The 23,906-nt window shown below is 40.2% G+C and overlaps 1 protein-coding gene and 1 pseudogene across 1 annotated transcript; one reads left to right on the top strand and one right to left on the bottom strand.

Annotated features, from left to right (window-relative positions):
* Positions 1-73: 73 nt before the first annotated feature.
* On the bottom strand, positions 74-2,962 carry LOC134286539 (uncharacterized). Its single transcript, XM_062848163.1, has one exon. The coding sequence runs from the start codon at positions 2,960-2,962 to the stop codon at positions 74-76; it is 2,889 nt and encodes a 962-aa protein (XP_062704147.1).
* Positions 2,963-15,426: 12,464 nt separating this feature from the next.
* Positions 15,427-21,485, top strand: LOC134288077 (uncharacterized; annotated as a pseudogene).
* Positions 21,486-23,906: the final 2,421 nt, after the last annotated feature.

Here is a 23,906-nt window from a genome sequence, read left to right as displayed (position 1 = left end):
TTCTTGTAGAAAGATTTTTGCGATAACGACTACAGGACCGATCAAGCCTAGTGGGTCAAATAACCGAGCCGCTTCAGCGAGAACTATACGTTTGAACAACATCGTTATTCCACTGTGGTGAGTCGTATCGGAGGCTGTCTGATTGTGGCTCCCATTGCAAGCCTAGTGTCTTCACTGGAGAGGACGATGAATCCAGCTCTAACAATGCTCGGCTATCCAACAGTTCTTGTGGTAGTTGTGCCAGCAGCTCCTTGCTATTGGAGTTCCATTTTCGTAGGTTGAATCCTCCGGATGCAGTGAGTTCCACCATTTCTTCCGCCAACTGCTTCGCTTCCTCTACGGTGTTCGCTCCGGTCAACATGTCGTCGACATAAAAATCTTCTCGTAGTACCTTCGCAGCACGTGGAAACTTGGATGCTTCTTCATCTGCTAGTCGCTGAAGGCACTTCGTCGCCAGATACGGAGCTGCAGCTGTGCCGTAAGTGACGGTAGTCAGCTCATACGTTCTCAGGGGTTCATCGGGTGAGCTTCGATAAACAATTCGCTGGAGAGACCGGTCGCCATGCTGGACAAGTATCATGCGATACATTTTTTCTATGTCCGCCACAATTGCCACACAAAACAGCCGAAACCGGAGAGTGATGGAGATCAAGTCTTCTTGGATTACGGGGCCGACCATTAGCGCATCATTGAGCGAAACTCCACTGCTGGTTTTGCAAGACGCATCGAACACCACGCGCAGTTTGGTTGTGGTGCTGTCTAGTTTGAATACTGCATGATGAGGAAGGTAGTATACAGGGGAGACTTCGTTGCCTTGTGATGCCGAAACTGGAACTTCCACCATGTGTCCAAGCTGTTCATATTCCCGGATGAACTCTGCATACGCTACCTTCAGTTCTGGATTCTGTTGAAATCTTCTCTCCAAGCCAAGAAACCTTCTGGTTGCAATGCCTTCTGATTCTCCGAGCTGAGCAACGATGTAATCTCTTTTGGGAAGAGTGACGACGAATCTACCACTTTCATCGCGAACGGTTGTTTGGTCGTAGTATGCTTCACATGCGGTTTCTTCCACAGACTGAGTGCAATGGGTGTGGCAGGTTTCCAGTTCCCAAAACTTTGATAGCTGTTCTTGTAGGTTCGCAAGTGTGCAGGAATATGCTGACGTTTGCTGCACTGATAACGAATGATCGATTGCTCGACCAGACACTATCCATCCGAAAACTGTGTTCTGCAGCGTAGGGCCTCCATCCACAATTTTCTCCCGACCGTCGGTGAGCAGATCCAGATAATGTTCTGCTCCAATGATTAGATCTATACGACCTGGCTCGTGGAACTGCGGATCGGCGAATGTGATGTTGCTCGGGAAATTCCAGTTGACGACGTTAATCTTCCGTGCTGGTAAGGGTGCAGTCAGTTCGGGTAAGACGTAGAAAGTCATCTCCTCGTGGAATGGTGACAAATCCGAAATTCGAGGGAGGACTGTCGCTTTCACCGACTTCCGTGCTACGGTTACAGAACCACCGATGCCTTGAACCGACATATGTTCAGCCGAACTTTGTAGGTTCAGTTTGCTAGAGAACTGTGTTGTCATAAAGCAAAACTGCGAACACGAATCTAGCAACGCGCGGGCTAGTCGCGAATTGCCGTAACTGTCCTGTACGCAGACAAGAGCAGTTGATAATAGAATATCTTGCGTAGAAAACTGTGTGTTTGTCGGCAGGGCTACAGTGTTCTGATTGGTGCTTGATTGATGTGAGGTGGATGGTTGTGCGGTGGATTGTGAGTGTGATGCGGAAGGTGTGCGTGTGGGTTGCTGTGTAGTGTGAGCTTGTGCAGGTTGGTGCTGGTTTGGTAACTGTGTCTGTGGTTGCTGCTGATTGACTGCTGAGGGTCTAGGTTGCCCTTGTGGGACGGAGGATCTGTTCCGATGTTCGCTTGGTGGCTGCTGTTCCGGGTGCAGCAGGGAATGATGCTTCTGCTGGCAATGGTGGCATGCTCCTCTACTGCATACACGCGCCTGATGTCCAGGATATAGGCAGTTCAGGCAAAGCCGACTTCTTCGTACTGCTTCGCTGCGCTCGGGAACCTTCAGTTTCAGGAACTTCAGACATCGGAAAGCAGAATGGAATCCTTCTCCACAAAATGGGCACTTGAACGCTGGTTGAACAACAGAGTTGGTGACGGAGAACTTTGCCTTCTTCTCAGGGACGACGATAGCCTTAGCTGGAGCCACAGACTGCAACACGGAGCACTGATCTCTTAGGAAATGCATGAGGTCCTTGTACTTGGGCACTTCCTTTGAGTTATGGTGTGTTTCCCAATTTCGAAGCGTGGTGGAATCTAAACGAGAGCACACCATGTAGACAAGAATGGTGCTCCAGTTGTTTGTGTCTTCTCCAACTTTATCCAACATGAGAAGATGTTTATCAAAATCGCTGATTAGACGACTGAGCAACTCGTATCCTTCTCTGCGTATGGGCTCAATCGAAAACAAGGCATCAAGATGAGCTTTAACAATCAATTTCTTGTTTTCATATCGCTTCTCCAGCATCGTCCAGGCAACCACATAGTTGACGTCTGACATTTCCACGGAATTGATCTCCTGAAGAGCTTCTCCACTGAGCGATGACCGTAGATACGTGAATTTGTCCATTTCCGTTAGCTGTGGGTTATTATGGATCAAACTCCGAAAAGTATCGCGAAAGGTCACCCAGTCCTTGAGATGTCCTCCGAAGGTTGGTAGACGGATTTCCGGAAGCTTGACACGAGACAGACCAGTTGAAGTACCTTGAGCCGTTAGTTGCTGCAGGTTGGGCTGAGTTGAAGGTTGTTTCGATAATCGGCTCATCAATGCAGCTTTCAAACGACAATAATTGTTCTCGACATCCAGCACGACCTTCTCATTCTCTGCTTCCTTCTGTTTGAGCCGAGCCTGCGATGATTCACTGAGTGTTTTCTCCATTTCACTTTCTTCATCCTCTTCTACATCTTCTGTAATCAGTTCAATTTGTCTTCGAACACGGTGAAATTCGCTGAAAGCAGCCTCAAGACGTTCCAAACGAATTTCAACTTCAACACTATGCACACTAGAGTCAAAATTATCGAGAAAACATTCCACTGCTTCAAAAGTTTTTAAACTATTTCGTTCTTGTTTGACTAGATTTCGTAGTTCATTTGCCATTTTTGCACTTTAATCACTGATAGTTCACAGAAATTCAGTTGTTGATCACACAAATTCACTCACTGCAAATCACTCCCACTGTGCACCCGAAACGCGAATTATCAACTCGACGTCCCACACGACCCGCGGTATTGACAGAGATTGGGGGAAGGGCAAAAACCATTGACAGCAGCGAGGGGATCCAACCGAGCAAAATACCAGAACCAGAAATGCAGCGATTTGAAAGACCAACCATAGAGATGGTAGACACAGAGGCTCACCTACACCCACAATTTCCATAAGGAGATAGAAACACCTTCATGCGATCCTAGGCATCATTTACACTAGTTTACAGCATTTTTGAACTCGGTAAGCTGATGATCATTTTTGGTGTAGAATCATGCCCTGAGTTTGAAAACGCGAAAGAAAAAAATTACAGTAGAGCGGAAATTTTTTCGACTTTCCATACAAGGTTGATGATTTGAAATCGATTTTTGTTCTATTTTTAAGCAAAGTCGCTCACTTCAAACATCTCATTCTCCGTAACCAATGCTCCGATTGAGCTGAAATTTTTACTGTAACTCGCCTACATATGACATGTCAAATAAACGTCGAGAAAGAATTTTTAAGTTGGTTTTTTCTTATTAAAAAAAATACATTTCTTCAAAAAATTTTGGGAATTTTGCTAAAATTTAAGAAGATCGTCCCTAAAAATCGTCGATATCTTGAATTTCATCAATCTGACGTAAAACATGTATTCAGATGATCGAATGGTATTGTATTCAGCTTTCAATTTATGGAAAAAGATTTAAAATTGGTTGAACAAAACGCAATCTATTTGAATTTTAGTAAATTACATATTTTGAAAAGTTGTAAAACTCGATATTGAGCTAAAACTCAAAAACTGTTCTACTTTAAATTTTTTGAAGGTCGGTTTCGAAATCAGCACTAAATTGTGCTTTAAAAATTTTGGTCGTTGACAGAAGTTCACGACTTTCATTTTATTTTGTAAACTTGTGTTATTGGTCACAATCAATTTCAATTTGCACCAGTGACTCGCATGCATAGAGTCCACCATCAATCATTACCATGCACCTAGTACTTCCCCGTTTTCAGCACGCTGCTGTTATCATCTCTGCGCCGTCGTCGTCGTCGTCGGGCTGGATCTCCACAGCTTCACCACGTTGATCAGCAAACCGGGAACAATACAGCATCCAAAATGGTATCACCACACTGTAGAGGTCGATGTTCGGAAGATCGAGTTCACTGAACCCAAGCGGAGGGTTTCTTCGCACAACTGTGCTTTTGTTAGTTATAGCACTGGTCACTTTTGGTCACTTGAGAGTCCCCGAAATCCGGTTCGAAGGACCATTTAATGTAACCGTTTTCGCGACTGTTCTCGGACTTCGGGTAATTTAGAATCACACGCGGCGTTTAGGAAATGAACGACACTTTATTAGAATAAAGACTAGAACATTCGGATTCCGTTTATTAATTTGTTATTCTATTTAATTATCACACGGGACCTAGTGTCCGCAACAGCGTTGTTCTCCGCGCGCGGTTTGATTACTACTGGTCTCAACAAACTGCGTTTGTACCTACGATGGTTCTAAATGGTGTAAAGAGAGTGAGTGCCTAAGGCGATCTAAAGAGATTGAGCTGGTAATGATAATTGGTTTGAACCATAGGGGATAGCTGACCACAGATAGATTATGCTGCGACAAACTCCTTGAGAAATTCCATAAGACATTCCATCGAGAGTTCTTCTACGATTTCCTTTAGAAGATTCTTCGGGAATTCCTTGAGGAATTTCATTGAAATAGATTTAGAATATTCCTTGAGGAACTCCTTCGGAGTTTTCGTGAGGAATTCTTCCGAAAATTCCTTGAGGAATACCTTCAAAAATTCTTGGAGGAATTCATCCGGAAATTTCTGTGAGAATTCTTTCCCAAATTCCTGAAGCAATTCTTTCGAAAATATTGAAAAAAAAATCCACTAAAAGTCTCATGAGATATCCCTTCTGAAATTCCATATGGAATTTCTTTAAAAATCTTTCAAAACTTCCTTGAAAAAATATTTCGGAAATTCCTGAAGAAATGCTTTTTGTGATTTTTTATTTCCTAGAGGAACTCATTCGGAAATTCTTTGAAGAATTCCTTTAAAAATGCCTTGATAAGGAAAATTCGGAAATTGTTAAAGGAGTTCGTTTGGAAATTTTTTTGACATATGTCTGAAATGTCTTATTACCTTCGGAAATTTCGTGAGAAATTGTTTGATAAGTTCGTTGAGGAATTTTTTCGTTTTTTTTTATAAATCTTTACGAAAATTCCTCAAGGAATTCCAGCGAAAGATCCTTGAGAAGTTTCTTCGGAATTTCCTCAAGAAATTCCTTCAAAAATGTATTGCGGAACTCCTACGAAAACTTGACAAACTTCTTCAAACATTCCTTCAGAAACACGTTTGGGGATTATGTGAGAAAATCCTAAGGAATTTTTTTTAGGACAACCGTCAAAAATTTTTGGAGGAATTCATTCGGAAATTTTTGGAGGTATTTGAAGGCAAATCCATAAGAAATTTCTTTGGAAATTCCGGAAGGGATTTCTTTGGAAATTCGAAGAGGAATTCCTTTGGAAATTCAGGAGAAAATCCTTTGAAAATTCCTGGAGGAATTCCTACGGAAATTGCTGGAGGAATTCCTACGGAAATTCCTGGACAAACTCCTCCGGAATAGACGTGTGCGCCGAAGCAGTTTTCACCGGCGGCGGCGTTTATAGTAATTTGAAGCAGCGGCGGCGGCGACGCCGGCGTCACGCCGATCGCCCTATTCGGCGGCGGCGGCGGCGTAATCGGCGTGACCCTATTTTTTTTAGTGAAATGCTAAAAAACGTTAACACAGAATAATTTGTTTCCTATACTTAAGTACAATTTTCATATATTTTGTGCAAAAGGTGTAAACGGATGTAAATCAGAGATTTCAATAAAAACAATCCTTGCAAGAATTAGGGTAAGGGAGGTATTTTGGACCCCTTTAGGAAGTGGATGAACAATTCAGCGAAAAAAAAGGGTCCCACTTCAAAATGTGGATAATTTCAGTAGGCATTACGTAGAGCAACAAGTTTTCTGTCGAAAAAGGCCAAACAGAACTCAAAATTGGTGTAGTAAATACAAGAAATATCAAAACTCCTGAAGGATCTCGGGCTTCTATTTTGGACCACCTGATTTTATTTTGGACCACCAAGTGCACATATTTTGGCCCACCAAATTAAACTTCAATTGATTCATGAAATGAAAGCCACCTCAGCAAAAATTTAAAAATAGTTAAAACTACGTGAAGTTTACATCTTTTCTATTCATTTTTTGAGGCAGGGAACGTTTAAAAATTACGTAACGGTAAAAAAAGATGAAATTTTGTTGCAATTGCCAGCTTTTACGCATTGTAGTATGATGTTTCATAAAAAAAAATGTGACGCGAAACGTGTATTTTTTAACTATTGCATGACGTCAGTCACTATGTATAAATTACGTAACGCTTAATAGGAAGTGTGGAAGTCTAGTGATTTTGCTAAGTATAAAGACGTTCCACACATATTTTAATGAGTGGAAAGGCCATCAAAAATAAAGTAATTTGAATGATACGTAATTTGTCAAACATACATTAGATAACACATTGTCGCAGTCATCAACTGATTGCCGAGAAGGACAACTTTTCTAAACTGGATGACTAAACACCTGGAAATTTCAACTTGTCGACAAGTTGTTAGGACACAAACCGAATCGAAATTTTTAACTTGGCGAAAAGTTGTTAGAACAAATCGAACCCACAACAATCTCATTGTAAAATAAACGTATAATAACCCAGATCACGGGAGGTCCCAACTTATTCGATTTATATGGTTTTAGAGTACATTACATTGGCATGAATATTTTGTCCCTTAAGAAGGAACTGGAGAGATGGATCTGACAGGTGGTCCAAAATATGTCCACATCTGATTATGTTGAACATATTTTGGCCATACCTCAAACCACCATTTTAGTGAATATTATCACTCCACCGAGGTTAAGAACAGTTTATTTTGAGTTCTTACAAGGCCCTAACTACATTCACATGAAATAAATATTTACTTGTAAAATTTAATACCTCTTAGAAGCCGACTACAAATTTGTCACCTTCTTTGTTTTTGGTGCTTTTCCGTGCGTTTCATTGGAAGTGAAAACATTTTCTCTATTTTTGATACTGAACAGCATATTTAACTGACATCCAAAATAAAGGTCATCACATAATTGAATACTTTTCGTGTTCCAATAAAAAAATACCAAGATTTAGTAGAGATTATGTGATAAATATCATAAAACTCCCTAGGTGGGCCAAAATACCTGCCCGGTCCAAAATACCTCCACTACCCTATGCTATAAATTTTAGAGAGAATCCTTGAGGACGTTTACCAGGAAATTTATAAAGGATTCCTCTCGATAGAAATTCACAACGTCGCACGTCTTTTATTAGGATATTTTTTTCTAAAACTTTTTTTAGCCCAGAGTCATGGCAAAATCTGACGTTTTTGGAGTTCTAATAGGGTTTTTTTTTCAAGATTTCCCCAAAGGATTCTCTCATGAGTTTTTTTTCTGGAATTCCTCCAGGAAGTTCTCAATAGATTCTTCTGGAAGTTCCTCCAGAAAGCTTCCTGGAAGATCCTCAGATACCCAATTCACAATCACTCATTTAACAGGCACCGTTATGACGATTCCTCCACGGGTGGAATCGCAAGCTTCTATAGAGATTTATAGAAACCTTCCGTCATGGATTCTTTCAGATTTTTATTTCGGTGACCGACTCTTAAAAAATACCTCCAAAGATTTTTTGGGAGTTCCTTTAGAAATCCCTTCAGGATTTATTTCTTGACGTTTCTCCAGGGATATCTCAAGAATATCTCTTAGGGAACGTTAAAAAATTATGTCCAACATTTGAGGGAGGGGGGGATAAATTGTATTCAAGAATTCCTTCAGAAACTTCATCATGATCTAATTCAGAAATACATCAAGGATGTTCTTTAAAAATGCCTTCAGCGATTTTATCAAAAATCAATCCACGATTTTTGCCTTTTTTTCCAAAAAATTCTCATAAAATTCTTCTTGAAATTCTTGTGAAATGAAACCACTGCGTCCAATTAACTGAACTTTTGTGATGAATCTCAGAAGCTCATCCACTTTCCCAGGAGCTCCTTAAACGATTGTTTCTTAAATTGTTTCAATGAAATTAAATCTCAACAGGAATTTTTTAAACATCTGCTACATGTTCTATGTAATTTCATAAAATACTTCTGTAAATATCTGTGAAGTAATAGCTTAAAGAATTCCCAGAGGAATATCCAAAGGAATCCCAGCAAATATTTCTGAAACAATTGCAGAAGGTATACCAAAGAGAAACCTTCTAGGCATATCTTCGGTAATCCCTGGCGATATTTTCCAGGGATTCTTCGGCAGAACATCATGGAAAAATGTTTGAGATAATCTCTGACTGACATTTATGAACAATCCTTAAACTACTGAAGTAGTCTTCAGATGGAATTCTTTAGTAGGCTTTAGATGGAATCCATGGAGGAATTTTTGAGTAAATTGTTTATCTAATTCCTGAAGGTTATGTGAAAGAATCCCAAAGAATTTTCTGGAATAATTCTAAAAAGAGTTGCCAAATAAATTTCTGGAAGCTCTCCCTCACAAACCCTTGGTGGAATTCCTACAAGATTTTATTAATCAATATTTTGAAAAATTCCAAGACAAATCTTTTGACAAAATTCATGGAGGACGCTCTGAAAGAATTCCCGAAAGAATTCATGAATATAGTGTAGCCTTTGCTCCATCTCCATAAATATGCCAGATATAATTCCATTAACAGATTCAATATCCATATAAAAATGACCTTTAATCACTGCATCAATGCCCACTATAGATCAATTACGTTGCGCCGAACGGTTAGGCAACATGCTCACTATGAAAAGCTTTTCCAAGAACTTTAATCGGCCTTCAATCGGCCGCGATTGAAATATCCGAAGGTCAAGTACGTTTGGAATTTCCGGAGAAAGTCTGGAAAGAAAAGGCGCGACCGAACCCAAAACTGAGCGAGCCTTCAACATAGGCCGTTACACTACCGAACTATTTCGAAGAAGTTCGTGGGAAATGTCGAACTTCTGTTGAGTTCGATCGATGGAACCTTCCCTAATCTGAGGATCACGGTTTCATGTTACTTTCGCTCGATCCGCAGATTAGTGTAGAAGTGTCGTGGTTCGTTCGTTGAAGAAATCGTGAATTGTAAGTTACCGTAACGGAGTGATATTTCTATAGTTTAATTTGTTCTTTGTTCCTTTTGTTAGTCTATTGTTCAAGCTAGGAAAGTAGTGCGTTAAGGGTTTGTGCGTTTTCCTACAATAGGACTTACAGGTAATGTGCTCTTTGTCATTGTGCTCGTTTCAAGAAAACCCGTGCCTGTGCTAACTGTACGTGAATAGCCCGCCGGCTACATTCTTCCACAGCGACGCTTCTCTGCCGATCGACTCGGAACTTCCGGCGAACGAATACCGCCGAAGAAGCGGCACGTCTACACGCCGCTTAGCGAGCATCTGTGGTCGACAATTGCCACTTGCCAGGCCCGTCTTGAAGGTCGTTCAAGGTTGCGCAACAAAAACCCCCACGTGACCACCCCCCCCCCCCCCTACACGTGGTCCAGGGGTCGCTTGACCGTCCCCATCGACGCGACACACCAGGAGCGCAGAATCAGCAACAGATAAACGACAACTCCGTAGCTGCTCGGTGAGTCTGTTCTTTTTTGCACCGTATTTTTTGTGGAGTGGGGCGTCCGGTGAGGACGCCTCGGAGAAGTTTTTTGCCGACCATAAGGTCGAGAATAATTTGGACGTCTAGTCTGACACAGCGTCCGCAAATGGAAGGTTGGGTGATTGCTTGAAGCCGGAAAGCACGCGCACGTATTTTATGACCGGCCCCCCCAACCTATTGTTTGAGTCACCCGGCTTGATGCAGCCGTGGCTAGCTTGTCGTACCGCATCGATGGAACGCGTACACGAATAGAGCACATGCATGCATAACACGATATCGATAGACAGCTAAGAAAAATAGAAAACGCACTAGTAGAGTAGGACTGAACAGGAACACATGTATATACAACAATAATACACCTAGGTTAGCTAATCATGATGTTAGAATAAATAATGTTGATTATGTTCTGAATAAATGGGTTTTGTTGATTGTTAGTCAAATTGTATGTAATTAATGCTTCAGTTCTACGAAAGTCAATTTAAGTTATGGTGATATTGTTCCGTTGCTCCGCGCTTTAGTGTAATGTTGTTTGCGTGGCGCAATTTGACTGTAGTCTTGCGTATACTCTTCTACGCTGGTAGCGCCTCTAGCGGGAAGTAGAGAAACTGCCAGTGATGAGAAATAGCATGCGATACTAATGTCGCACTGTTTTTTAGGTATGGGTGACATCTTACCGCGTTCTTTGGAGGAATGGTTTTGTAGTGTATCGGACTATGTTGTTGCGTAGGGTAATCACCCCAGTTCAGGTGTAGGAAGTAGATACGCTGGCTCGATCCTACTTTCTTCGGGAATTTCAAATGGACTCGCCCTGAAGAGTCTCAACCGGGCAAATTTAGAACTTGTCGTGTGGTCTCCTTACGGAGTGGCGCTTAAGCCGCATGATTTATTCCCGGATCGGCCAGTGCCGGCTACAAATTGGCGCCCAACTGAAAGGTCTTATGTGGTTTATGGAGTTTTGGCAATGTTTGGAGCAAAATTGAGAAGAAGTTCATAGAGTTCAAAAGTTTGTACAGTTAATTTACGTGTATTTTCAGAATTTATGTAGAATGTCATGTTTTAGTTATAGTTTTCAAGAATTTAAGTGTATTGTGGAGAAAATTGATGCTTATATGTGGATTTGCGTGCAGTTTTGGTGGTATTGGCTTAGAGTTATCAAGCAATGCTGGTGATGTATTGTTTATTTAGGAAGATCTAGAATTTTCTTAAATTGTATGGCTAAATATCATTAAAGTGGCTCAAAATTCTACGAGTTACTGGTTTGACGACTGAGAAAGTGGAAAAAGAACTATTTGTGGGAGGAAATTATGTGGAATGAAGGTAATTCGTAATATGGATGGTTTAGAGTAATTTTGAGGATGATTTAGGAATTTTTGGAGACACTTATGAGGAAATTTATAGAGATTATGGATGTGTGAAGAAATTACGGATTACGATAGATGTCCATTCGGAATCTTCAGAGAAAGTCGAGAGAGAAAAGGTCGCGGCCGAACGCGAAACCTGGGCGCTCGGCCAGCATATTCTTTCAGATTACCGAACTATTTCGCAATTTGTAGCCGGCACTGGCCGATCCGGGAATAAATCATGCGGCTTAAGCGCCACTCCGTAAGGAGACCACACGACAAGTTCTAAATTTGCCCGGTTGAGACTCTTCAGGGCGAGTCCATTTGAAATTCCCGAAGAAAGTAGGATCGAGCCAGCGCATCTACTTCCTACACCTGAACTGGGGTGATTACCCTACGCAACAACATAGTCCGATACACTACAAAACCATTCCTCCAAAGAACGCGGTAAGATGTCACCCATACCTAAAAAACAGTGCGACATTAGTATCGCATGCTATTTCTCATCACTGGCAGTTTCTCTACTTCCCGCTAGAGGCGCTACCAGCGTAGAAGAGTATACGCAAGACTACAGTCAAATTGCGCCACGCAAACAACATTACACTAAAGCGCGGAGCAACGGAACAATATCACCATAACTTAAATTGACTTTCGTAGAACTGAAGCATTAATTACATACAATTTGACTAACAATCAACAAAACCCATTTATTCAGAACATAATCAACATTATTTATTCTAACATCATGATTAGCTAACCTAGGTGTATTATTGTTGTATATACATGTGTTCCTGTTCAGTCCTACTCTACTAGTGCGTTTTCTATTTTTCCTAGCTGTCTATCGATATCGTGTTATGCATGCATGTGCTCTATTCGTGTACGCGTTCCATCGATGCGGTACGACAAGCTAGCCACGGCTGCATCAAGCCGGGTGACTCAAACAATAGGTTGGGGGGGCCGGTCATAAAATACGTGCGCGTGCTTTCCGGCTTCAAGCAATCACCCAACCTTCCATTTGCGGACGCTGTGTCAGACTAGACGTCCAAATTATTCTCGACCTTATGGTCGGCAAAAAACTTCTCCGAGGCGTCCTCACCGGACGCCCCACTCCACAAAAAATACGGTGCAAAAAAGAACAGACTCATCGAGCAGCTACGGAGTTGTCGTTTATCTGTTGCTGATTCTGCGCTCCTGGTGTGTCGCGTCGATGGGGACGGTCAAGCGACCCCTGGACTACGTGTAGGGGGGGGGGGGGTGGTGGTCACGTGGGGGTTTTTGTTGCGCAACCTTGAACGACCTTCAAGACGGGCCTGGCAAGTGGCAATTGACGACCACAGATGCTCGCTAAGCGGCGTGTAGACGTGCCGCTTCTTCGGCGGTATTCGTTCGCCGGAAGTTCCGAGTCGATCGGCAGAGAAGCGTCGCTGTGGAAGAATGTAGCCGGCGGGCTATTCACGTACAGTTAGCACAGGCACGGGTTTTCTTGAAACGAGCACAATGACAAAGAGCACATTACCTGTAAGTCCTATTGTAGGAAAAGGCACAAACCCTTAACGCACTACTTTCCTAGCTTGAACAATAGACTAACAAAAGGAACAAAGAACAAATTAAACTACAGAAATATCACTCCGTTACGGTAACTTACAATTTACGATTTCTTCAACGAACGAACCACGACACTTCTACACTAATCTGCGGATCGAGCGAAAGTAACATGAAACCGTGATCCTCAGATTAGGGAAGGTTCCATCGATCGAACTCAACAGAAGTTCGACATTTCCCACGAACTTCTTCGAAATAGTTCGGTAGTGTAACGGCCTATGTTGAAGGCTCGCTCAGTTTTGGGTTCGGTCGCGCCTTTTCTTTCCAGACTTTCTCCGGAAATTCCAAACGTACTTGACCTTCGGATATTTCAATCGCGGCCGATTGAAGGCCGATTAAAGTTCTTGGAAAAGCTTTTTATAGTGAGCATGTTGCCTAACCGTTCGGCGCAACGTAATTGATCTATAGTGGGCATTGATGCAGTGATTAAAGGTCATTTTTATATGGATATTGAATCTGTTAATGGAATTATATCTGGCATATTAAAGGAGATGGAGCAAAGGCTACAATAGTTTTAAAAGAATCCCTGAAAGAATTTCTGGAGAAATACCACAACTTCTGTAAAGGTTCCTAGACATCTCCAAAGGAATATTTGTAAAATTTTCTAGGAATTGTTGCTGAATATATTTCCATATTTCTTAAAGAATCCGAAGAAAAATTCTTAATGAAAGAATTAAAGGAGGAATTACTGGTGAAACACGTGAAGGAATACTCAGAGAAACTTATGAACTATATGATATTTTTTCAGAAAACAACGGAAAGAATATCTACTAGAAGAATGTCCTGGGGACACTCCATGATGAAATTTACAGAATAAGCCCTAAAAGAATTTTCGGAGTATCCGATAGAGGAATTCCTGATAGCTGGGATAGCTGTGTAAATATAATTCCTGGAGTTATTACTGAAGAACGAACGTCCATAAGTTACGCCACGCTTTGAGGAGCGAGGGGTTCCAGAGAATGATAATTTCAGAAGAACAAAAAATGTGCCATAGAACAAAAATAGGAGGGGGGGGGGGGGTTTGAAATGGCCCTTTTTTCGTGACCTTATTTATGGAATTTCTAATAAATTAATGAAGCCATTTCAGGAGGTTATTAATAAAATTCTTTGAAAAAATTATGGAGGAACTTAAAACATATTTAAAAAATATTTCTGAATGAACATTCAATTATTTTTTTTAATGAATTCCTAGAGAAATTTCTGAAAGAAGTCTGGACTTTTTATTTTCTAAAAATAAAACGCTGTTATAATGTCAGGAATCCATGGATGGTTTTCAGAATCCCCTGAGAAATTTCTGAAATAATGCATGGGGGAGTTTTTTAAGCATGGATTTTTTTAAATGAATTCATGGTGAAATTTCTGGAGGGTCCTCTATAGGAATTTCTGAACATTGCATGGCATATATGCCTTCAAGAATGTCATTCGTGAATTGCCATGAAAATAATCTCTTGGATCTCAAAGAATATTTGAGAGAATATGTTTGTGAACCTAATTAAATCACCGCCAAGAATTTTGTTGATAATTCGTTATGGTTTACAAAAGGGACTCGCTTAGTACTTAAAATAGAATAAGTGAGAATCTTCAAAGTATTGCTCTAAAAAATCACTAAAGTAAATCACATAAAATATTACAAAAGATATACAAGAGGAACTTCAGAAAAATACGCCTAATATGCAGAAGAAAAAACAATAGAAACTGTTTAAAAATTACTATGAGGTTTAAATAGGTGGTTCGCAAAGTGTTGGCGAGAAAAAATGCTTTGTCGTTTTCTAATCGGCGTGGGAAATTTTGTTCGGCGGCGTGGAAAAATATGAACAGCAGCGCACCGGGTCAATTTAACTGGCGGCGGCGACGTGGAAAAATCGTCGGCGACGGCGGCGCACACGTCTACTCCGGAAACTCATGGAGGAATTCCCTCGGAAATTCTTGGAGGAATTCGTTCGAGAATTCGTGGGGGATTTCCTTCGGGAATTCCTGGAGGAATTTCTTCGGAAATTCCTGGAGTAATTCCTTCGGAAATACCTGGAGAAATTCCTTTCTGAAATCCCTGGAGAAATTCCGCCGGAACTAACTGCAGGAATTCCCTAGGAAATTCCAGGAGGAATTCCTTCTGAAACTGCAGGATGATTTCCTTCGGAAATTCCTGAAGGAATTCCTTCGGAAATTTATGAAGGAATTCTTTCGGAAATTCCGGGAGGATTTCCTCCAGAAATTTCTGCAGAAATTCATCCGGAAATTCATGGAGGAATTTCTCAGGATTCCTTTGAAAATTCGTGGAGAAATTTCTTCAGAAATTCGTGAATGAATTCTTTCGGAAAATTTCTGGAATTTTCCAATTCCTTCGGAAATTCATGGAGGAACTTCTTCGGAAAATGCTTTAGGATTTCCTTCGCAAAATTCCTGGAGGAATTCCTTCCGAAATTCAAGGAGAAATTCCTTCGGTATTTCCTGGAGGAATTCCTCGAGGAATTTCTTCGGAAATTCGTGGAGGGATTCCGTCGGAAAATTTCTGGAGGAATTCCTTTGGAAATTCATGTAGGAGTTCCTTCGGAAAATTCTTAAGAAATTCCTTCGCGAAATTCCTGGAGGAATTCATTCGGAAATTCATGGAGGAATTCCTTCGGACATTCATGGAGGAATTCCTTCGGAAATTCCAGGAGGACATCCTTAAGAAATTACAGGAGGAATTCCTTTGAAAATTCCTAGAAGAATTTCTTCGGAAATTCTTGGAGGAATTCCTCCGGAAATTTCTCGAGGAGTTTCTTTGGAAATTCCGGATGAATTCCTTCCGAAATTTCTGAAAGAATTCCTCCAGGAATTTGCGAAGGAATTCCTGCTGGAATTTCCGAAGGAATTCCTCCTGGAATTTCCGAAGGAATCCTTCAGGACATTCCGAAGGAATTCTCCAGGAATTTTCAATGACATTCGTCCAGCAATTTCCGAAGGAATTTCTCCAGGAATTTCCAAAAGCATTCCTCCAGGAAGTTTGGAATTATTTTGTCCAGGAATTTCGTAAGGAATTCACCTAAGGATTTCCTCACGAATTTCTCTATGGATTTCTGAAAGAATTCCTCCGGGAATCTCCGAAGGTATTCATCCAAATTTTTTCCAAGGAACTGCCCAAGGAATTTCCGAAGGAATTGCAGGAATTTCCGAAGGAATTTCTTCAGGAATTTCTAAAGGAATTCCTTCAGGAATTTCCGATGGAATTCTTCCAGAAATTTGCGAAGGGATTCCTCCAGGAATTTTGGATGGAATTCCTTCAGGAATTTCCAAAGGAATTCCTCCAGGTATTTCCGAAGGAATACCCTCAAGAATTTTCGAAGATATTCCTCCAAGAATTTCCGAAGGAATTCCTGCATACATTAAAAAAATACGAGGATGCAGGAGAATTTTATTTTTACTAGTCAAAAACAGCTCTGATCATCAAAGTTTTTCGGTTAAGTTAAAAAATATAGTTGCTGGGTCAGGAGGGGGCCACGCCCTCTCTGCCCCCCTCTGGCTACGCCCTTGAATACAGTACTTAGTAATATAGGTAGCGCAACAAAAAGAACAAAAAAAATCACTGTTGGTTAACATACTCTAACTATTATCACAGACTTCTCCAAAAACATTTGCTGTCCTGTTAATATTATTATTATTATTATTATTATTATTATTTATTTTGTTTCAGGGCAACATGCTAGACGGGCAGTATGAAATGAACGGAAATGTGTACGAACGGGGGTATCTCTTGGCCGATGGCATTTATCCCGACTGGTCCATCTTCATGAAAACTATTACCCATCCTCAGACAGCGAAGGATAAACTGTACGCCAAATCCCGAGAATCCTTGCGAAAGGACGTAGAAAGATGCTTCGGAATCCTCCAAGCATGCTGGCAGATTTTGGTTAATCCCTGTCGGCTTTACGATGAAGCCAGCTTGAAGGATGTGATAACAACTTGCATTATTTTGCACAACATGCGGATTCACTATCGACACTGCGACCCTGCAATGCAGGATCAAATTGACAATATTCAACACGAGCTACGGCAGGTTTCAGCAGAGCCACATGCCGTACGATTGAAGAACTATGCGAAGATCGCACCAGCATAAAGGACAGTAGGCTATATTTTGCCATGCGGAATGATCTTGTTCAACACCTATGGGCAACGAAGGGTAACAGCAAAGAATGAAAACACCAGCGTTGTAAGGAGTGGTATTGTATTTTTAGGATAATAAAGGTTGCATTTTTGATTAACAGAAATTACCATTTTCATCAACCTGATATTCTGGTGACATGCCCGGCCCACGATAACCGCCCGATTTTCGCGGTATGCACGATGGTCGGTTTCGTTAAACATTAGGTTTTCTGACGGTGTTGTACTTTTTACAAAGTAGCGCGTCCTGAGCGGTTAATAGGTGATGCAACTCGTGATTGATTCCGTCTTCCATTCGCACTCCGCCGTAGATGACAGGAAGTACTTTCCGTTCGAAGATACCAAGGGCGCGTTGGTCCTCTTCACACATAGTCCACCTTTCATGTCCGTAGATAAATGCCCGTCTAAGCGTCTTGTAAATAGCCAACTTCGTGCGGTGGCGAACTTTAATCGATCGATGAGTCCTGCATAATCCAAAGTAGGCACAAGTGTGCCCTAATACACGAAATCATCGACCACCTCAACTTCATCGCCGTCGATCCAAACTCGGGGTGAGGGCGCGCCGGATCTTGTCTTGAGCCCCTAGACACAATGTATTTTTTCTTCGAAAAATTGAAGTCCCGTTGTTCGTCCTCAAAATCTTGTGCTGCCTGCCTGTCTGACGTTCGGCCAACGTTTCATGCGCCCCAAACGCTTCGCTCTCTCGTTCGAGGAAATAGAGGAACTCTTTCTGGCTCATCACGAAACGGCTGCAACCGAAAGACGGAACTTCGATGGGTCCTACCAGATCCGAAAGAACCGAGTCCAGTAGCCCTTCGGCTCGCGAAACACTGGAAGGAAAAGGATGATGTCATGCGTCATCTCACAATTCGAATCCGTCCGCCATCGCCACCAACTTCCACAAGTTCTGGCGATTGAGATAACCTAGCCTCCTTTGCCAGATGGATGCGCTTGGGCCAGTAATGCTGGTAGTTCCGGTTCAACTTGTACAGACCCACCTGTGTGCCAGATGCGATCACGTTCCCATCATTCTCGCGGACTTCGCATCTCTTCGTGTTGAAAACCACCATCAACTCTTCTGACCGATTACGCTAATGGAAAAAAGGTTTGTGGTCAGTTCCAGAATTTGGAGCTTGACCAGAGCCTTCGCGACAGACATCATGCTGCCGTTGTTCGCCGTGCCGCTGTGGCATCACAAAGCCGTTGCTACTTCGCGACATGTGGCACGTGGCGCCAGAGTAGAAGCTAGTACTAGTAGTACTAGTACCACTCCTCACCACTTAAGTAATTACACTTTAGACACACTGGTGGTATTCGTACCATGGTTCAAGTTGTCAAGAAAATTATTGGATGGCTTTCTTGAATGAAGAAAATTATAAGTATGGTACTCATTTCAATTGTACCATGGTACGAATACCATCATTTTGCGTGGGCTAGTTTGTTCATCTATTTACTTCCCTTCCGAAATTGGTGGGTTCACCGAGAGTGGGATACGATTGCAAGTCTAATGAATAAAACTCGGAATAAAATAATAAAAACAAAATTAAAAACAACCGTTTTATTACAAACTAACAAGACTCGAAAGAGCAGCAGTAAACAATCGAACAACAAATTAAAATCAGTAGGTATACATGGTCAAAGCAGTCTTATTCAATATTCAAATATTCGAAACTTCGAGCTTCCAGCTGATTCGGAGAAGACGGAATAGTTTCCTCCTCTATGATTTCCTCAATTATCTCCTCTGTCATGTCAGCATGATGTGATACAAGTAATTTTTGCTTCTCATTTAGAAGCAATTGTTTCGAGATGGAGTCGAGGCCTTCTGAGGATGCTAGAATGATTTTAAGATCGATCGATCTCTGCACTGCATTCGTATATTTCTCAAGCAGATCATTTTTCCTCTTCATTTCGTTCTGAATGACAATCCATGGGTCTGCCGCTTGCACCTGCATGGCTTTTGCACGCTTTTGCCCTATCGGCCGTGATGACGGAGTACTTGTAATCCCTTGGTGCTGTGGAGGTGGTGCATCTGTGTCGCCGGTTACCACTTCCCGTCAGATTCTCCTACAAAACATAAAAGATTATATAACGTCAGAAGCAAGAGGCGAACTGTGAATGCTTTGTAAAATTTTTATTAACGTGTATATATTTTAAAATGAGATAAGGTCTACTGGCCTAAATTAAATATACTAACCTGCATTTGTAGGGTGTTTTCGTTTCATTACTTTTCTCACTTCCTCCAGATCCCTAAATTTGGGCTCGTCTTTGAGGATGTCGTAGCACGATAAGATCACAGACAAACAGACGTAACACTTGCGAAATTTCCATCGACCACGCTTTTAACGATCATTTTGAATTTTCACAGTTGTGACTTTCACATCCAGAGGCGCGCGCATCGTTTTTCTATGCATTTGACGTTTCACACTAGCGCCTTCTGTTGACGATATTGCACAACACAGTGATTCGTGCAACTTTTCCACCAGGTGATGGTAGTGTGATCTGGGCGATGGATTTCCATGAAAATCGTTCAAGGTGTTACGTCTGTTTGTCTGTGATAAGATTTTGAATGATTTTTGATTTGTTTCTTTAAGAAACATTTCCCGGGCCTTTTGGGACCGGTCATCTGAAGATGTTCCGCTTGCGTTGAGCCGTCCAACAAAAGGCAAACAGCTGACATATTTGGGACACATTCTACGGGCCCCGTATCATCAATACCAATTTTTCAAAGTTGAGTTATGGAGTGTTTGACAATTTTATCACATTCTACATTACTTCTGTCATCCAAAAATCTATTCGACTTGATATTAGTGTGACAATAAATATAAATTGAACGACGATTAAGATTAACATTTGAATCGTGATTTTAAGTCTTTTAGGCACACTTTTCATCCAAACTATCGTATTTTAAACACCAACACACTGATTTTTCAAAAGTCTTCCATTATTTGTAGATAAATGTATGTAGATTTTTTAGCATAACAAGATTTTTAATCGGAAGACTTTACAACTCTGAAATATGGCTGATCATAGTATGGGTTTTTATTGCGTTGTAACGTCACGAAAAATCAACATTTTTAAATTTTATTCAAATACGGAAAACGTTACAAATATGAAATTTTGTATGCTCTTTGTACTCGAAAAGATCTTTCAAATGAGACTGAAAAAAAAGAAAATCGGTTCACGGAAGCCTGAGTTTCACCTGGTTGAAGTTTGCGTTGTAACGTCACGAAAAAAAGTTCTGTGGAAAAGACCAAATCTTTCTGGATTGTACGACTTCTGAATTGGACAAACGTAGTTCTATATTCAAAACAGTTTCGTTCTTGTTGTGTATGAGCTCTTTTTCGAGATATCGTTTATAAATTGCGTACCATTGCCGGTCAATAAACTACGTAGATTTTTGAAGGACGGGGGAGATGGTGTTAGGCCAAAATCTACGATGTAATTGTACTGCGATATTGTAAAATTTTTTAATCGTAATCTAATACCACTCAAACCGAAAATTTCTGTGATATGAGTGGCCAACGGACGAAACACTGACGAAATTACAAAGTTGGTCAAAGACTTACAGTTGATGGATAGTTTGATTTAAAGTTCCACCAACAGGCGGCGCTAGAGAATTTACAAATTTAAAATTTCATACATCTCAGGATCCCTTTTACATAGAAATACGATTTCTTCGGCAAAGTTGTTTGGTAAGTAAAGGACTTGCAGTTGATTTACCAATAGATGCGAGATTTTGCCACTAGAAGACGTTAGTTTCCATTTTGCAAAAGCAGGCAAGGGAATAGAATTTCTTGAAAAGTATTCTACAAGCTGGAAATTTTTTCACTTTGGACATATTGTATTCAAATCAAATTGAAATGAAAGATCAATATATAATTCTTAACTCTCAAAATTTAATTTAATTTGATTCACTTATTCCTTAGATATAAGAGTTAATAGAACACAGTCAAAAATATGATTCTGCTTAAAGCGCTCCATCTTTGTGTAGAGTCAACCAATCAAGTCCAAAATTGTAAAAATTACAGATAACAAGATGAGGAACTATCAGTCAAAATTTGAGAATTTTTGATATATTTTATAAAAAGTTACGGCTTGTTGAATGTGTTTTGGGTTGTAGAAGTTCAATTAAGTAGACTTTGCAGTTTAGATTACTAAACAATAATAATTTATTATTCTCATCCTCCGGTCATGCGCTTCTCACAGCCTACTCCTATATATCCAACTTCACTATACTACATGGGTAATTAATAAAATTGGCATGCTTTTGAAAATTTGCAACTACCACCACTGTGTGGCAGAAATTAATGCCATACGGCTATTAAACTGAAAGTCTAGTGATCTACCAAACAACTTTAATGAAGCAACCATCTTTCCAATTAATCACGATCCTGAGATAAGTAAAACTAAAAATGTGTATGTGTAACATGAAAAAGTTTTATCTGTCGCATATTCCTGTTTCCGATTTACCTAGGTAGTCAAAGCAAGAAATCGAAAGATAAAGAGTAGTTCTTTCAAATGAGTAGAAATAATTGTTGCTTTTTTGGAAATTCTAAAAGTTGCACAGTGGCTGATTTCGTCATTTTAGCGCGCTTAATTAATAACTTTTAAACTATGACGTTTAGCATCATGGTGTCTTCGAGAAAGTTTTTCGCTATAATAAGGAGCTTCTTTTGAACTATTGTAAGAAATGATCAATCCCCCTAAAAGTGAGATAGAAAAGTAATTCCGTTACTTTTCAAGATACGTTACGTTTTTTATCATCAGCCCCTTGAAAAGGGTTTTTGCGCAATAACTTTCGAAGGATTGATCCTACATTTTTCTGATGTTCTACAAAGTTATAGATAATGGTAAAACACATAACTTTGCCGAACACGACATCCTGCTAATTTCAAAAATAAAATAGTTATTACGGTTTTTGTAGTTTTTTGGGGCATATTTCAAGCATATATAAACTAGCTATAGGCAATTATATGCAAATTTCCTTTTACGCATGTAAATATACAAGTAATTGCCTCTCTTAGAATGCCAAAACCATCAAACTGTAAGAGACTGTAAGATGGTTTTTGTACAGAAACTTTCAACCATCTATGCTACTTTTATATGGGATTTATCCGTATCTTCACCATATTTTTTTGAGAGTTCATTCCAGCTTGCATTTGTATTGTTATTGTAAGTGTGTGAATATATAGAAAGGATTGTGGTGCATTCTGCAACATTCATGAAGTACGTTACATGAAAACTTACTATCTACTTCTATTTTCTGACTAACTGGCAGTGCTGCACGTAGTCCACGAAAAGAACGCATAAAGTGTTACTTTTTTTGTCAGATCACGATTAAACAGCACCTTACTGTAAAGTACAATAAGATTTATAATTAGCTATAACTATTGTAGACATGTACTAGAGGGAGCCTTCACAAAATATGTCACGCGCAAGTTTAGAATTTGAGAAAAAAAATGGGACTTCATTCGCTCTTTTCGTGGACTACATGCAGCACTGTGAGTTAGTAAGAAAATATAAATAGATGATAAGTTTTCGTGTAACGTACTTCATGAATGCTCCAGAATGCATCACAATCCATTCTATATATTCACACACACGTACAATAACAATAAAAATGCAAGCTGCCATGAACTGTCAAATAAATATGTTGAAGATATGAATAAATCCCATATAAAAGTAACATAGATGGTTGAAAGTTTCTGTACAAAAACCATCTTACAGTTTCTTACAGTTTGATGCTTTTGGCTTTCTTAGAGAGGCAATTACTTGTAAATTCACATGCTTGAAAGGAAATTTGCATATAATTGCCTATAGCTAGGTTATATATGCTTGAAATATGGCCCAAAAAACTATAAAAACCGTTATAACTATTTTATTTTTGAAATTAGAAGGATGTCGTGTTCGGCGAAGTTATGTGTTTATCTATAACTTTGTAGAACATCAGAAAAATGTAGAATCAATCCTTCGAAAGTTATTGCGCAAAAACCCTTTTCAAGGGGCTGATGATAAAAAACGTAACGTATCTTAAAAAGTAACGGAGTTACAAACTTGGCGTCTTTGACAAAGTTGCTCCAAATAACATTATCTACAACTTTTGTGAAGACACCAACCTTGTATCTTAAAAAATGCAAAAACTAAATTTTCTATCTCACTTTTAGGGGGATTGATCATATTTTACTATAGTTCAAAAGAAGCTCCTTATTATAGCGAAAAACTTTCTCGAAGACACCATGACGCTAAACGTCATAGTTAAAAAGTTATTAATTAAGCGCGCTAAAATGACGAAATCAGCCACTGTGAGTTGTGGAGAGCCAAAGTTGAGCAATTTGTATGGAGATTTCACTTTTTTGCGCTCCGTCCCGAAAGGGATAAATTATTGAACAAATGTTTAATTCGACGGCGTGATAAGCTTTATACTGCAAAATCTTAATATCTGGCGGTGCGAAGTAATGAATATCAACGGTTTAGTCTTTGGGACAATATTAGATTAATATGGGTGGTACTAGGCCGAAGATGGGTACCATCAGGCTTGTAAACATTCGACACTTTTCACTACCTTCGATTCGTTGCCGCGGTCGGGTGTCAGCTTGCTTTGTTTCATTCGAGCGCGACCGCTACCTCTTACACACAACACGAGCGGCAGAACGAAGATCAATAAACGAAAAAGTGGATCAAATCATCGTCGTCTGACACGTTGACATTTGTCTTATTCCAGCTTTTTGCAAGATTTCAGCCAATTTTGATTAAGATTGGTATAATATTAGTTTATTCGTGTGTGATAAATCGATTACGACACATACATTTATCCAAAATAGCTCTCTTTATGGGAA

The sequence above is a fragment of the Aedes albopictus genome, chromosome 2, assembly GCF_035046485.1.
Source record: "Aedes albopictus strain Foshan chromosome 2, AalbF5, whole genome shotgun sequence".
In the NCBI taxonomy this organism is placed as follows: Eukaryota; Metazoa; Arthropoda; class Insecta; order Diptera; family Culicidae; genus Aedes; species Aedes albopictus.
This window is presented reverse-complemented; position numbering and strand designations above follow the sequence as displayed.

Coding starts and splice junctions, on each gene's coding strand:
- LOC134286539 (XM_062848163.1), bottom strand. CDS start 2,962: ATGGAGAAAACACTCAGTGAATCATCGCAGGCTCGGCTCAAACAGAAG.